At 41.4% G+C, this 18,098-nt stretch overlaps 1 protein-coding gene across 1 annotated transcript in view; it reads right to left on the bottom strand.

Annotated features, from left to right (window-relative positions):
* il1rapl2 (interleukin 1 receptor accessory protein-like 2) overlaps positions 1-18,098 on the bottom strand; it is a 248,458-nt gene that overhangs the window by 35,332 nt on the left and 195,028 nt on the right. The window contains 1 exon segment of the mRNA XM_037781185.1: positions 5,520-5,665. Coding sequence (XP_037637113.1) covers positions 5,520-5,665 — 146 coding nt within the window.

Genomic DNA, 18,098 nt, shown 5'->3' with positions numbered 1-18,098 from the left:
AGCATAGCCTTGTCTCTCCCTCATCACCAAAGAATCTGTCCACATTGTCCTGTCTGTTGGCTGATGTGCAGATCCCCATTTAAAAATTAACATATTTATAAAAGACCACGCAATATCATTTACAGCTTAAAGTTTGAAATATATTGGAAAATATCCCTGAACCACTCGAAATCATGCAAGGGGACAATAAGTTTGATGCAGATCTTTTTCACTGCTCTCTCCTAACATACTGGAAATATAACTACTGGTGTTTTGATGAGACTACTAAAATAAAGTTTTGATCAAAAAAATCAAATCAAGATACTTAGTGATTAGCTAAAAAGACTTCTGAGGTTGACAGAATAATGGACCTAAAACTGTGCTGTAGGTGGTGAGTTACACTAAATGGGGACTCGTATCCAGGTTAAAAGCTATTATCATCCTGCTCATTTCCTTTTAATCAGTACTGATGCACAGAGACGGAGATGGAGATAGAGAGAGGCAGACACAAGGAGTTTTACAGAGGAACTAACCTCAGAGGTTTGGCTGCCTTCACCCTGGAAATTCAACAGATGTCTCTATAATGTGAAAACAATGATGAACATGGACAAACCCATCATCAGTGTGTGGATGAAGCATTACGTTTTCCTCATTTAGCGGCTGGCTAGTTAGCTAGCTAGCTTCTAATTCCACCATGCCTTCATGCTCCAGTTACAGACATGAGAAGCAGTACATGAACTGCTGGCCTTGGTTACTTTATGTTACTTTAACATTTAGCCAGACTTTACTGTTCTTGAATTACTGTTCACAACAGCCGTAACCCTTTCAATTAGCATATGCTAATCACTAGCGCTAATGCTAATCACTAGCATGCTGACCATTGTTTAATGATTATGGTTAGGTAAGAGTGCCGTAAAGGCTCTGTGACTAAATACACTATGGGGGGGTTGGTTGGTGATGAAAGCTGCCTCCATATATGTCACCTGGCTCCAGATCAGCCAACAGCAAAATCAAATTGCAATAGCCAGGTTTCAACCAGTAGAGGGCAGTCAATATGCATATATTGTGCTACAGGAATGAGTCCTAAAACTTGGAATGAGTTAGAATGGGTTTTTAGTTAGATGCCTGAAATAAGGTCTGTGGTTAACACAAGCTTAACAGATTTTAACGCTTTATTCTAAAACATAAGATACGTCAATAAATACCCCACTCGTGAATTTTGACGCTTTTATGTGTCTTAATAAAGACGGTTTCTAACAAGTGGCTAAGTGAGACTACTAAACGTCATCACGCCGACTCGTCCTCCTTTACAGCCTCGTTGTTTATACTCACGCTCATGTGACCGTGGTGTAGTTAGCTTTTTACTTCTGGTGAGTGCATTTAAACTTCAAAAATCATAAAAGTGGTGTTCATTTGTGAAGATTATCTTGCAGATTAAAACGTGTAAGCATCATAAACGTGTGTTTGCCACAGAGCTTATTTTCTGCGATAATCCAAAATCCAATGGAACAATCCCATTGGCTTTTTGTGGAGGGAACCCAGGACAATGTTAACTTCCTGGTTGGCCTACAAAAATACATGATCCCTGGAGCATGTCACCTGGCTCCAGATCAGCCAACAGCAAAATTCAATTGCAATAGCCTGGTTTCAACCAGTAGAGGGCAGTCAATACGCAATATTTATAACACAATATCTAAAATTACAATACTTTGCACTAAAATGTCAAGATTGGACAGAAAACACTCTGCTGTAGCTGACAAAGATACTTTGAACATGTACTGATACCTGCTTCAGTTACTTGAGTACTCCGCTGTGTGTGTGTGTGTTCCTTTATACTGTATGTGTGAATGGTAGATGAAATGTACTCAAATACAGGACCAGGCTTTCACACAATCTCATTACACTTATATGGAAGCCCTGAAAGACAAGCAAGATTTTTTTTTCCTGATGATAAGCCTGATCTAAATTATTTTCTCTCCTGTGTTTATGACTTAAAAACAGGTGAAAAAAGAATGTTTTGTCAGGATAATCTTTCTAAGTTCCTTTGTTTTCTGTGAAATAGGTGAAAAAAAAAATTTCAGACCAATCTTTCCAAATTGCTTTTTTTTCATTTGTGAAAACAAGTGGGGAAAAAGATTTTAGGCTGATTTATTAAAGTTTTTATTTTCTTTGCCTCTTGTGAAAACAGGTAAAAGAAACAATTTTTATTTAGGCTGATTTTTATAAGTGTTTGTTGTGAAAAAAAAATTCCACCTGTTTCACATAAAAAAAAGAACTTTGAAAGATTATCCCGGCAAAATATTTTCAAGTCAAAAACACGGGAGAGAAAACAATTTATATCAGATTTAGAAAATGGATCACCAGAAAAATGTTTTTCTCTTGCCTTTCATGGCTTCCGTAAACTCATGAGAGTGTGTGTTTTTGTGTCTATGCGTCAGGTCTGATCAAACACGCACGTACGCACTCACGCACGCACGTACGCACGCACGCACGCACGAACGAACGCACGCACACACGCACACACACACACACACACACACACACACACACACACACACACACACACACACACACACACACACACACACAGATCAGCATAATGTGCTGTAAACTATTGCAATGCTGCTTGTTGCTTTAGTGTAAAGATTTGTACACAAATACACTCCTGTATCCATCCAGGTAATTACAGTGTGAAGTAATGACGACCTCGCGGTTCTCATCCTGACCCACTGCGGAGGTGTGTGTGTCTGTGTGATCCCATGTGTGTGCCTGTGTGAGAGTCCTTAGGGTGCTAGTTAAGTATAGTAAGATAAATTTGACACCGAAGGCATTCAGCAGGAGTCAGACGGGGAGTGTTTCTAGTCCTCCTCTCTCTTCTTTTCTCTTCACTGTTCTCTCACACACCCCTCAGCTTCCCCATCTTTATCTCTCTGTCTGCATCTATTATTTCTCCCTTGTTCTCCATTTCCTTGCCTCGTTCAACCGTTTCTCTGCCTGTTTATCTCTTTCCACATCCCCCCCCAAATTCTCCCTGTCCCTGCTTTTCTGCATCACCTACATTTATTTCATATAGTGGGCATCGAGGTAACAGAGACAATTCATCTCCTCCTCAGGCGCCGTTTCTCTGTTTCTCTGTTTCTCTGTTTCTCTGTGTCTCTCTAGGTTTCTCTCTCTTTCTCCGGGTCGTGGCCTCCGACTCAAACAGGCCCGTTCTCTGTGCTTATCACACGGAAAGCAAGATACCGCAGGACTGCTGCAAATGTTTTACAAAGGGAGCTGTGCCCTCATGCATTTTTCAGCTGAATATTTAAAGCGGTAACTATGAGATCCTGTTTTTTCTTCTTTTTTTTTAAATTTTGTCTCCATCTGTGCTGCTCAGCACTGTTTTTCTGTGAAGATTTCTTTTTAACACACTTTCTGGAGATCACCTGTCAATCAAACAGAGTGTCCAGTACTGTAAGATATATTCTGTCGGTCTGTCTGAGAGTTTGTGTATGTGGTACTATTTATTTTTTGGTAATCTGTTTCAGAGCAGCTATCCAAATGTTTGAAATGAATCTTTGGGAGAGCTTTTTTTTTATCTTGCACACTGCATGATGACAGCACATATTTAAAGTCTTAATTATCTTGGAAGCTGTTCACATCCACAAATATTTACTGGGCCATAAAAGTAGCGAGCTGGCGGGGTTTTCCTTGTTAACAGAATCATAAAGAGAAATGGAATATGTCCCAGGTAACTAGAGCAGATATACAGTTTTATATTTAGCATGTCAGGGAAAAAAATAAAGCACTGCATTCAGGATAATACACTGTGGAAGCTTTAAATCCAAAACTTGACTTCTTGTTTACCGTCTATTTGACAGTAAATTATCTGTGAAGTGAAATGAGGGTAACACTTTATAATAACCATCATTCATAAATGGTAAATTGATAATTATATTAGTTAATAGTTATTCTACTGTTAACAAACAATTAAATAATCATTAATAATTTGTACTAATAATTAGTAATGCTATAATTTCTGTTATTTTATCATTAGTTTGTGTAATATGAAATCATTTGTTTATAAATTCTATATTGCATCATAGCTGATAGTAGACAATAACAATTACATTCTGATTACATTAGTAAAGTATTTATTATCAGTTTATTGTTATACACATTATAACATTTGATATACTAAATTAAGTATTTTTAATGATTACCGAATGATTAGTAAACCTTTAAGAAATCTATAGACATTACATAGGAAAATGGACCAGAAACCAAATATTAACCATTAACAAAGTATTAACGGTCTATCTAAATAATGTTAATAGACGCTTTACATAGCGGTAAGGTATTATAATAATCAGTTGCAACTTCATAATAGCCATCCAAATTATGTTTATAGATGGTTTATAAACCAATTATTAACCATTAACAAAGTGTTACAAATATCTATCTTTTGATTCTATCTAATGTTTATAGATTTGTTTTATACCTTTTAAAATAACAAATTATAGCATTACTAATATTTAGTAAACATTTTTAATTATCATTTTGTTGTTAGTTAACAGTAAAATAACTATGAATTAGGTTTACTGAGGTAATAAATCAAGTGAGAACTAGGCTCACTTTCTCATCGACTTCTATACAATCAGACTTCTTTTAGCAACCAGAGGAGTCGCCCCCTGCTGGCTGTTAGAGAGAATGCAAGTTTAAACGTCCCATATTGTAAAAAGTGACATGTTCATTGCTTTTATATTAAAAAGCAGATTTAAGTTCTATATAAACAATGTGAAAATATGGAAACACTTAATCCACAGAGAAATACACACAGCCCGTATTCAGAGACTGAGCTTTTGAAACAAGCCGTCAGGATTTCTGTCCATTTGTGATGTCACAAATCTACAATATTTACACCATTAAAAGTTTTAAACGTAAACATTCTAAATGTCTCCCAGTTTATTTCCTGTTGCAGTGGATGTGAATGTGAATCAGCTGACAGGAAGTAAACATGGACCCAAGCTGTTGCCTAGCAACGCAATTCCATTGCAATTCCATTGCAATTCCATTGAAATGTACTAAAACGGAGTGTTTCAGACAGACAGTGAATACAGGTATATTCAAGCAGACAATATGAGGAAAAAATACAGTAAACATTAAAGCATGTAAACATGTTCTAGTAGAAACACAAAATAAGTATGAACCTGAAAATGAGCACGATATGGGACCTTTAAGGCACTTCCGCATTGGCTTATATATATATATATATATATATATAAATACATGTTTGAGTGATGATGATGTTGTTTGTAGTAGTAAAGACAAAATAATACTTGAACCATATGCTGCTGCTATTCTAATGAGCAATTTATGTGCAATCTCTTTGTAATGATCATTTAATCTGTCACTCACTCCGAATCATTGTTTGAAGAAACGCGACAGTAATGAGGTGATGATATGGTGGCAGCTTTTCTCAAATGTTGAGGCACTTCTTTGAATCTATCTGACTAAAATGGGTGGAAGGGAAGGAAAGACAACAAGACAGTATCTACCTTTCTTCTGCAGTATAGCACTCCCGCTGCGCCTCCCTATGTGGTTCTCCACATAACAGGTGTAGTTGGCCAGGTCTGCCTCCTCCACAGCATCAAACGTTAAGGATAGCTTCACCTCCTTCTCCCCTAAATGTTCCCTCAAAATGCTGGACAAACACACAAAGAGAAGACAACGGTTACAGACAGCAGGGAGATCTCTTTCCCAAAATGTACTCCTTTAAAAAACCTTTTAAGGAAGACAAGTAGACCATAAACATGTACGAAACATTAGATGGAGTTTCCTCCCGAATTACTCCTTAAAAAAGAACTGACAAGAAGGAAATGAGAGAGGCAAGAAGAGGAGGAGAGGGAGAGAAGTAAACATGTATAAATCTTAGAGACAGGTGGAGGTCCGAGTCTCCTAAATTGCTCAAGCTGCAAAAGGAGAACGAGGATAACTGGAGAGAAGGGGAAAGCAAGAGGAGGGAAGAAATGAGGAGTGGAGCAATGTGGAAAAAGGAGGACAGAGGGAGCAAGGAGGCATGTGTAGAAAACATCGGCGACAGCTGGAAAAAGACTCTCTCCTTATGGTGAGGTCATACTCCTCTAAAAGCCTGCGAGGAAGAGATGAGGAGGAGGAGGGGGAGGCTGAGCTGATGTTTGGGTCACGACGTGCACCTTTGAGGCTGATTTAAGGTCAGTTTCAGCCGTAACCAGTGATATGTGGGATCAGGCTAACTGTGCTGACACAGCAAATTCATTCACATTTACATTCATTCAAATTCAGAGCAGTCGGCACAGATGGTCCAGTAGCATGACATGTTGGGAAACTTCTCCACTTCCACTTCATGTGGCTGTAATACTGCTCATTTCATTTAATGTATTCTAATTTCTTTAATATATTTTTAAATCAATATTGTTTTTTATTTCAATAATGAAAATGATCTTTTGTTTTATTATTTTATTAGTTATTTAGAATAAGAGAATGACTTTAATCATGGGATGCTAAGCTGTGATTGGACTAATCAATGTTTGAGGGAAGAGATTATCGAACAGTCGATTTCAATGATAGTTGACCATTCCACACTCCGATTAGCAACTTGAGACACGAGACTGGAGTTAGAGTTGAGAGATGACGTGCACCACTAGATTGTTTCACAAGTAGACAGTTTAAAAGCTAATCTTAAACCAATAAAAAGCTAAATCCTCGTCAGACGATAGCCGGTGGGTCCCCAGACTGCATTTCAGCCAATCCGCCTCTTTGCTCTCCTCAGGGACCGTTTACCTGCATTCAACCAAAGCCCGCTCAAACGTGATTGGTCAATACTACTGACACTACAAACGGAAACCAGAACGCTTCCGAAGCAAAAAATCTTGTGCTGAAGCTACAGATTCTATATGTGAATGCAGAATCTGTTTATAATCGGGCTGTCAACGTTAACGCGATAATAACGTGTTAATCGTAACGCAACCATTTTTCATAACGCAAAATCATTTTAACGCCACTAATTTCTTTAACGCATTAACACAATCAATGTTTCGGAGGTTGTAGCAGACTCATATGAAACTAAAAAACCCTAAGGAATCCCTTGGTACCAACCATATCATACTAGCTAGGAAAAACTGTCATGGCCATTTTCAAAGGGGTCCGTTGACCTCTGACCTCCAGATATGTGAATGTAAATGGGTTCTCTGGGTACCCACAAGTCTCCCCTTTACAGATATGCCCACTTTATGATAATCACATGCAGTTTGGGGCAAGTCATAGTCAAGTCAGCACACTGACACACTGACAGCTGTTGTTGCCTGTTGGGCTGCAGTTTGCCATGTTATGATTGGAGCATATAGTTTTATGCTAAATGCAGTACCTGTGAAGGTTTCTGGACAATATCTGTTATTGTTTTGTGTTGTTAATTGAGTATTAAATACTAAATACTAAATCTCCTATTAAGGTACATTTTGAGCAGATAAATAATTGAATAATAAATAAATAGTTTATAGAGATTAACATCATCCGGGGTTCCCTCGAAAAAAAAACAATGTTTTTTTCCATTGGATTTGGGATTATTGCAGAAAATAAGGTCTGTGTCAAACAAACGTTTAAGATACACGTTTTGTTCAGCAAGAAAATCTTCATAAAGTGCTACAATGCAAACCCATTTCCAGGTTTTAGAACTCTTTCCTGCAGCACTCTGTTAACAGAAGCTGTCCAGTGGTCCAGAGGGGAGGATTATTTTAAAAGCCAGTGTCTTGTGAAGTGAACTCAGTGCCAGCTTCTAATACCTAGCTTGAACCTCAGAGGATATTGTCTTAGACTGGGACAGGACCAGAGAAAATGAGTGTGAGGGGTGTGAACTAAGACAAATCTGGACAGGCTTTTGGAGTTTCACATGGGGCAAAGACACCCATGTGGAATGCCCTGCCTGAATATAGAAGGCCTTGTGTCTACAGCCAGCATTACGTTTTAAAACTGGATTTAAACTGTAATCTCAGTGCAGGTAAGTTTGATTTTCACAACATGGAGCAGGATGAGATCAAACCAAATACAAACAATAATTATAGTACAGTACTAAGCTATTATTGCTTAATATGAACATTTTTATTTACTGTTTATGTTGCAACAGTTGATGTTGTATAAGCTCTTTTAAAGAATGGCATCCAAGTCTTTTTCACAAAAGTGTAAACAACACCTTGTAACTTTTAACATGAAAAGCTTTTCTAATAAAAACCTAGCAAAAGGATTACATTTTCAATTTGCATGTTGAACTGTCTGAATTCAAAGTGGATGAAAACCTTGCAAATTGCCTCGCTCACACAAATACAGGTTTTGGTGTAGAGGTAAAGCAGCCTGTAGAGAAATAAAACCTACAGAGTAAATGTGCACAGTAAAGACTGAGAATAAGTGTCTGGGTTCTTTCTGAACGGAGAGATTTACAGGTTATCCAACAATAAATAACTAAATTAAAAAAAGGAATGAAAGAGGCTTAAGAGAGAGAGGTACATATTCCTGTTCTCAACTAGCTGAGTTGGCTTAGGATAGGCTGTGTTATGGGGTGGTTTGCTTTGAATTTAAAGTGACTGAATAAAACAGCAGGAATTTGAAATAATGAGCATATCCCGTGCAGAATCAGCACTCGTGTCAGAAAACAGACTGGACAGGCCACAGAACTGTGTTACATTCGTCTTCACAGTGTGTGCTGGTTTGACTCATCTTTGACTTACAGTAGTGCAGACTGGCCAAACTGTAAAACACACAGGCAGGGCTGGCTCTACACAACAGAGGTCCCTAGGCAAGGTTGTCTTTGGGGGCCCTCCTTACTTTTTTTGTGTTTGTGTGTGGGATCATATTGTCATGTCTTTTGTGATCAAATAAAAAAAAACCATGTTTTCTTTTAAAAAAGAAGCATTAGTTATTCCTACTGAAAAATGTGCATGTGTCGTTATGAAACTGTGTTGTTATAAGTTATGTGTATTGTCATTAATCATTGACTGCATGAACTGTGCCAGAACAGCGTTTTTGAATATAAAACTTTAATTGTTGTTAACTTTAATTTACAACATAGTATCCTATATAGCTATAAAACTATAGAAACTCATGTTTTTGTTTTGCCAACCAGATACAGGCCTAATTACAATCAATAAATAGAAATTGATTAATTAGAATGGAATTATCATGTTTCACGAAAGTATCCTAATATATACAATCAAACAGTAGGCCGATATTACATCAAAATTCACTATGGACAAGTGCACGTGTTTATTGTTTGTTATTTGCTGTGCCATAGCCTATGCAAAGTTAATACCGTTAAAAGTCCAGTTATGAACGACATGGATCAAAGACATGTGGCTGTGTTTTAGATGTTAAAAATACATTCATCCTCATACTTATTTTGTATATATATTTCACATACAGTACAGTACTCTGTACAACGTAGGGCTGCACGATTATGGCTAAAATTATAATCATGATTATTTTGATCAATATTGAGATCAGGATTATTTTATATTTTTATCGCAATTTCGCATATAAAAAAATAGAGCGCTGCTTTCACTTCCATGTTGTGCTTCATTCAAACCGTCAAAGATTCTTAATGTTATCCTTTTACTTTGCTATTGTCATCTATAGTGGTTATTTGAAAAATAAACAATTCAACTGATTAGGAAATAAATTATAGTATTTTCATTTAAATATTTGCTTTGATTAAAAAACTCTTGGCATTAGTAGTTTTAATTGTATATTATAAGCTGCTTAGAGCTAGTGTTAATGAAATTAAACAGGTAATATTTCTCTTTCTAAATCTATTTTATATTGCTGTGAAAACATCTCCTTCAAACAACTGGATTTATTTAAGTTTTTCGCCAAAAACTACATTTTACAAGAATACATGTGAGCGCCTCATGAAAATGTTATCATTTACCATCGGCCAATTCTCATTATTACTGAGTAGAGCTTGACCGCACCATAATCATGTTTTCACAATCAATTTTTGGTTGCTAGGCGCCGACGCGAGTGGCAGCCTGTCTTAGTAGCTCTCCGTGTTTCTACTTTCTGTCTTTTTTTTTGCTACTTTTTCGTTACTTTTAACTTTCTACTGCGCTTAGTTTTTGTCAGTGATAGTATACTGCACACTTTATGTAAATAGTTTCCTTTTTCACAGCCGTCTTATTTAGTTATTATATTTAGTTAGCCTGACAAACGGACATGATCGGACAACGGACGGTGTATTCGTTTGAAGCGCTCCTCGCCTTTTGGGACAGAGTAGCAGCGCCACCAAAGGATTTACCTGCTGAGATACGGCGACACAGACGGGGATCAAGAGCCGGTGTGATCGTGAGGGGGAGGAGGGAGAAGGAGAGGAGGAGATTTAAACCCGTCCTGCCTTCAGTGATCATGGGCAATGTGAGATCTCTGGCCAACAAGACGGACGAGCTAGCAGCCCTGGTGAAAGACCAACAGGAATACCGAGAGTCCAGTGTGCTGTGCTTTACGGAGACATGGTTGAAGGGGATTATACCAGACTGCTTAGTGGAACCAGAAGGCTTCACGGTGGTGCGAGCTGACAGAGACAAACAGAGCGGTAAAAAGAAAGGCGGAGGGCTTGCTGTCTTTGTTAACTCCAGATGGTGTAATCCCAAACACATCACCGTAAAGGAGCGCATCTGTACCCCGGACATTGAGCTGCTGGCTGTGAGTTTGAGGCCATATTATCTGCCTCGAGAGTTCTCACACTGCATCATAGTAACTGTTTACATTCAACCGATTGCTGTGGCGGTGCAGGCGAGTGACGTCATCCACTCCACCGTCGCGGGATTACAGACGAGGCACCCCAGCGCATTCATCGTTGTAAATGGTGATTTTAACCATGTGAAGGTCTCCAGAGCCCTGTCGAACTTCACCCAGTATGTGACCTGTAACACCAGACACAATAAGACCCTGGACCTGCTGTATGCCAACATTAAGGAGGCATACAGCGCCACTGTTCTCCCCCCCCTTGGCGGTTCAGACCACAACCTCATCAGGCTTGTGCCAACATACAAGCCTGTTGTCAGGAGGCAGCCCGCCACCACCAGGACTGTTCAACAGTGGTCAGTGGAAGTTGAGGAGGAGCTGAGGGAGTGTTACAGGTCAACAGACTGGGAGTTGTTTGACAGGGTCCACGGTGAGGACATCGATGGACTCTCCCACTGCATCACAGACTACATTAGGTTCTGTGAGGAGAGCATCGTACCCACCAAAAAGGTACGCTGCTTTCCTAACAACAAGCCCTGGATCAATGGGGACATTAAAGCCCTGTTGAACAGGAAGAAGAGGGCGTTCATGGCCGGGGACATTGAGGGGGCCAAGGTTGTCCAGAAGGAGCTGAAGAAGGAGCTGAGGGCGGCCAAGGACACCTACAAAGACAGACTGGAGGGGAGACTACAGGCCGACAGCTCCAGGGAGGTGTGGTGGGGGTTCAGGAAGATAACTGGCTACAAACAGCCGAGCCCTGGTGTTGAGGGGACCCAGGAACATGCAAATGAGCTAAACCTGTTTTTCAACAGGTTTGACCAACCAACCCTCATGAGCTCAGCAGGACAGCCTGGGTCCTCACTCACCAACACCGGTGCCCCCCCTCCACACCTCTCCTTCCCCTCCTCCTCCTCCTCCCCTCCCTACCACACCTCTCCTCCCCCCAGCACCCATCCCCAGGAGGCAGCAGCAGCTTGCCCCCCCCATACCTACCCTGAGGATCACATCCACAGCATGTCCTTTGCACCTGGAGACATTGCAACATCCACCCTGATCATCACAAGGGGCCAGGTGAGGAAGCAGCTCTCAAAGATCAGCGTGAACAAGGCCAGGGGACCAGACAACATCAACCCCAGGGTGCTCAAGGCGTGCGCTGGGGAGCTGGCAGCAGCGTTCCAGCACCTCTTCAGCCTCTCCCTGAGGCTGAAGAAGGTTCTCCAGCTCTGGAAGACCTCCTGCATCGTCCCGGTGGCCAAGAAGGAACACCCCAGCACCCCCAATGACTACATGCCAGTTGCTCTGACGTCACACGTCATGAAGATCTTTGAGAGACTGGTTCTGCAGCACCTCAAGCCCCTTGTGAGCGACTTCCGGGACCCCCTGCAGTTTGCATACCAGGAAAACATCGGTGTGGATGATGCCATCACCTACATGCTCCACAGAGCCTACACTCACCTGGAGAGGCCGCACAGCACTGTAAGAATATTGTTCTTTGACTTCTCCAGTGCCTTCAACACCATCCTGCCACTCCGGCTAGCTGAGACTCTCTCAGCGATGCAGGTAGATCATGGCCTGGTGGCCTGGATTACGGACTACCTCACCAGCAGACCACAGTATGTCAGACTGCAGGGCAGCCTGTCAGATGTGCTGGTGAGCAACACCGGCGCCCCCCAAGGAACTGTGCTGTCTCCCTTCTTGTTCACCACCTACACCTCCGACTTTCGCTTCCACTCGGGTACATGCCACCTACAGAAGTTCTCCGATGACTCCTCCATCGTCAGCTGCATCACAGATGACAATGAGGAAGAGTACAGAGCCCTGGTGGAGAACTTCATAGGGTGGTGTGATAACAATCACCTCCAGCTCAACATTGGAAAGACCAAGGAGCTGGTGGTGGATTTCCGGTGGAGCACGAGGCCCCCAACTCCCATCATCATCCGAGGGGAGGAGGTGGAGGTGGTGGACACCTACAAGTTCCTGGGAGTACATATGAACAGTAGACTTGACTGGACTGATAACACCGAGGCCCTCTACAGGAAGGGACAGAGCAAACTGTTCTTCCTGAGGAGGCTCAGGTCTTTTAATGTATGCAATAGGCTGCTGCAGATGTTTTACCAGTCTGTAGTAGCCAGTGTTCTCTTTTTTGCTGTGGTATGTTGGGGGGGGTAACATGAACACAAGGGATGCCAACAGACTGAACAGGCTGGTGAGGAAGGCTGGCTCTGTGGTTGGATCTGAGCTGGACGGTCTGGAGGTGGTGGCAGAGGGCAGGATGAGGAGGAAGCTGGACGCTATCCTGGAAAACCCCTTCCACCCCCTCCATGATGAGCTAGTCAAGATGAGGAGCACCTTCAGCCACAGACTCATCCCTCCTCGGCACAACACAAAGCGCCTGGGTCAGTCCTTCATGCTGGTAGCCATCAGGCTCCACAACCAAGGCTGACCCCCATATGACAACTATTAGGACTTTTAAGAAATTTAAACATGCACTATCTGGCGCACTTTACACTCACTTTACACTATACATCCTATATACCACTTTATTGCTGACTGCACATATGTACATATTACATTTATTTATTTATTTATTTATTGTACATACTACATTTATTTATTGACGGACTGTACACACTATGTTCACCCATTCACTCTGTATCTTTTATATCTCTATTATTGTCTTTAGAATTTTTGTATACCTTTACCTCTCCTGTGATTCACTCTGTTTGCTGATGTTGCTGCTTTGACACCTGAATTTCCCTCCGGGGATTAATAAAGGTCCATCTTATCTTATCTTATCTTAATGTGATCCATGCTGTCGGCAGACGAGCTGGTCACTGTGATCACTCTGAGCAGCATCATGGGAACGAATTACAATAAAATAAGAGTCTGATTAAGTTAGCTGTTCCAAATGTTTTAAGGTTGTTCCACCACGGCTTATTTTGAAATTGCAGTTGTTGCAGCTTTATGTCTTCTTCACTCACGCTGAAGAACTTTTACACCGATAACATGTTGTGTGTGTGTGTGACGTAAAACCATCATGTGGCGGCTGCACGTGTGTGTGACTGGCAAAAACTTGGATATATGAGACTGCTGAAAATGGGCCAGCTTTGATCGGCTGCTGATTGACGATACATCTCTAACTGTTAGTTTAGGAAGTGCTTGATTTATGCAGCAGAGTTTTCTAAGAGCGGAGCACGCATTTTAAACATCAATATCACAGTCGATCATGTTCATTTAATTGTGGGAAGCCTGAATCGTGATAACGATTAATTGTGCAGCCCTAGTACAATGTGCCGCAAGTCAAAAATAGACTAGGCGCGTATTTTTGGCGGAGCAGAGCGGAGAGAGCTGCTTCTGGGATGTCTCTGAAACGTGCTACGGCGCGTATGATGGAATCATTGTGTCCTTAAAGTGACCAGTTCAGGCAAGTGTTATTGATATATTATCTCTGCATTCCTTCATATCTTTTTATTTCACCTCTCTAACCTTTGTCACATTGTGCTGCTCATTTCCGGTCAGCTAATTTATATAAAATATGAACTAGCCTACCTCTGCCATTGATTGGCAAGTACGCAATTGCATACTCAGCGAATAGGGCGGACCAGCACTGCACACAGGGGTTGAACCACACCGGAGTAGACACATTCCATCCATGGCAAGCAGAGATGAGGCAACGTGCAGTAGTTCCATGTGGTTCTGTTGGCAACTCACCATGTAAAAGAATCATATCTGTCCCCTTGAGGCTTTTTTTCCGAGTGCTTGCGTGCAAAGAATTTTGACATACACACTTTTAGCATGCTTGATCGCTGTGGGAATTGAACTCCTGACCTTCTCAATCTTAATGCTCTTCTCTACCCGTTTAGCAACGGAGGAGCAGAAAAAAAGGTGTGAAATCTGAATACGGTTACTTACTGTACATCCTATTATGGTCAACATCACAGTAAGGATCATGAGATTAACTGCCAAAGGTTCCTGAAGAAACACATCAAATGACTGGGATCACCTCTGTAAGTGTATTTTGTTCTCCTCTGTGTGTCAGTGGTTTAGAGTGTGTGCATCACTCTCATGTCTACCAGGGCAGAGCTGTAGAGGTCACTGTCAAAAGCAGTGACTTGCTAAAACCCTCAATTAAAAACACATCACTTCCGCTCTTCCTTTTCTCACCTTCCCTCCAATGACTCTCCATACCCCCCCCACCCCCACCCCCCCCACACACACACTCCCCAAACCGTTTCAGACCTCCTTTTTTTTATCCTCTTACCTCCCTCCATCTCTCACTAATCTATAACTCCCTTGACCTCTGCTATTAAACACACTCTGCTATTAAACACACTCGTTCCATCCCTCTTCGTTACGCCTGAGTAGTGAATAATCATTCTGCTCATCTTTGATTGTTTCCATATAGCACTTAAAGGGACTGTATGTACGTTTTTATACGTATACATGTTTTCTAATCGTGTGAACAGATTGTAACCCATCCTGAAAAATGATACCTTCCACGACTTTCTGGGTTTCCTCTATCAGCCTGTAGACTGCTTTTAATGTGAAGAGTGGGGGTCGTTTTTTTCCAGGAAAATCAACAGGATGTAAAGTCATGCACGCTTGCGAGTGCCTTTATATTTAGCTCCGCTACAGGGCTAACAGTGTGTAATGACAGCTATTGTTTGTTAGAAATGGAGTCTGCTAACGCCAACTAATGACCAGCCCCCATCACAACTCAGACTTCAAGACAAACTCCACGGTAGAACAAAAAAAAGACAAAGTTATATATAGTGAAGCCCGCCTTGCAAAGCAGGAATGTGACCGACGTCGGGGGAAAACTAGACGGATTTTTTACCCGAACTGTTCCATCTCTAAAGATTACCATTCGGTTATTCAGAGCAACTCACTCTCGGAGCAGCAGAGCATACTCTGGGCACTCGAACCTAAGCATTAATGCCGATAATCCTTCAATACATTCAGACTGCACTTCCACAATACTATTCTTTATAGTACATTCTCCAAAGTTCTTAAAAGATAATGCCACCTTAATATGACCATGTTTATGTTTTCATGAAAAAAGTATTTTAAAAAAAGTAGTTTTTCTCCTACTTCTGTACCTGGTCATGGTGAAACCGCCCGATAGAACCTTTAAGTGACTACAACGCTCCATGGAAAACTAATACTGGCAATTTTAGATAACTGAAAAAGTGTCGACAGTGGCAACTAATAATCTACACTGATACAGATACAAGCTGTGGTTTAAAAAAACAGCATTAAAACAGTGAGGCTTTGACAAGAGTTGGATTGGACAGCTGATGTGAATTTCAAGCAGGTAGAGAAGCCTCTCCACACCACTAGACATATGGGCCAGTGCCGCTTTCAAGTGAAAATGTGAAGGAAGCACTGGCCCAAATGGAAATATTGTAATCATGAATTCATCGCACATGAACGAACCATGAACTATCATAGCTGAGTTGCAGAAATGTTGAGCGACGGGACAGCACTGAAGCTGTGCCAACCACTGCAGTAAAACTGATGATACTGCTCATATATATATACATATATATGATGTTGGTGGTGTGTTTGGGCATATTTTGACCACTTGACAGGTTGTAATCACATCTTCCAAAGACAGATGCAGGTTTTCAGGAGGTGAGCACTTCAAGGCTAAGAGTAGAGAAAAAGCCTGAAACTTCCTGTCCGTCACACATATTCACAGCTGGCCGCTCTCCCTTGGGTGTGTAGTAATAATGAGGTGAGTGTCAACAGTTCTCTCACATACTGCAGGTAACAAGAATTGGTAATTACGGGTGTTTGTCACAGAGGCCACGAGACAATATTAGATCCTATGCAAACAGACAGGGACACACGCAGTGAAACGGCCAGTGCTGCAGCAGGACGGGAGGTGGGAGCTAAACGTTGACAGATTAATGTGCATCACAGCGGGAGTCTGTCTGCTGTAGTGCGATTGTTGAATTTGGAGTAGCGATGTGATTGGATCAGAGGTGGCCAGAGGACTGGACTGAAAGATGGAGAACTCATCAGGCAAAGGTTAATTTAATACCGCGGGGCATGATTAGTTTCTAGTTTAAACACTCATGCACACTCTATTACACTATTTTCCCGAGAGTGAACATTTTTCAGAGGCCACTGAGTGGCTTAGTAGTTACAGAGACCGTCTTTCAAAATGGAGAAGCTGGGTTCAAGCCCCAGCAGGTCAGCAAGCAGCCCTCCTGCTGAAGTGTCCCGGAGCAAGACTCTGAAGTCCTCCCAGCTCCAGGGCTGGTGTTGTGTAGCTGACCTCTGACCTCTGACCTCCCTGTGGAGGGAGCAGGGGAAGAGGCAAAAGGATTTCCCTTAAGGGAGGAATAAACATTCACATTATTATTGGTGGGCTAAGTTGATGACATAAAGTATGAGGGCTTTTGTCTAGATTTAATTTTAAAGAGATATTTGTATAGGGTTGTATGAGGTACTTATCCATCGTCAATGTATAACCTACAGTAGATGAAGGCAGTTGGCGTAGTTTGGAGAAGCAGAAAAAAACTGTAATTTTTAGGGCTGTCAAAGTTTATGCGATAATAACACGTTAACACAAATTCATTTTAACACCACTAATTTCTTTAATGCAACTTGCAATTTTTAGGTATAAGCGAGCTCAGTTTCTTCACTCAGCTAGAGTAAAGATACTGGTATCATATGAAACTAGAAAACCTGATGAATCCCCTGGTAACAAACATGTCATACTAGCTTGTAGTGAAGGAGGTTAAATAACGCTCCAAACTTGCGCTAAATTTTGGTGAGGAAAAACTGTCATGTCCATTTACCAAGGGTCCCTTGACCTCTGACCTCCAGATATGTCGCTCCAGTTTGATTTAAGCCTCCACCATGTTTGGTGAACTCAAAGGACCGCGGGCGCTGTTTGGCTCCTGTAACGCTGATAGAGATTGATCTGAAGGTTGAAGCTGTGTGTTTGACTGCTAATGTGCCTGCTCCGAGACAGATACACGCACGCAAAAAAAAGCACATGGCAACACTTCTGTCATATCTGAACAGAAGACCCCCCCCGCCCCTCCCCTGTTTTAAATGCTGCTTTTCCGTCTCTTTCTTCCACCGTCTTACCCTCATGTGGGTTTTTATGCCTGATTTAGGTTTGGTCTTAAAATGAGATATTATATAGATATGGGTTCTATGGGTACCCACGAGTCTCCCCTTTACATACATGCCCACTTTATGATAATCACATGCAGTTTGGGGGCAAGTCATAGTCAAGTCAACACACTGACACACTGACAGCTGTTGTTGCCTGTTGGGCTGCAGTTTGCCATGTTATGATTTGAGCATATTTTGTATGCATAATGCAGTACTTGTGAGGGTTTCTGGATGAT

Source organism: Sebastes umbrosus, chromosome 9 (assembly GCF_015220745.1).
Source record: "Sebastes umbrosus isolate fSebUmb1 chromosome 9, fSebUmb1.pri, whole genome shotgun sequence".
In the NCBI taxonomy this organism is placed as follows: Eukaryota; Metazoa; Chordata; class Actinopteri; order Perciformes; family Sebastidae; genus Sebastes; species Sebastes umbrosus.
Note: the sequence above shows the minus strand (reverse complement) of the source record. Positions and strands in the feature narration are given on the sequence as shown.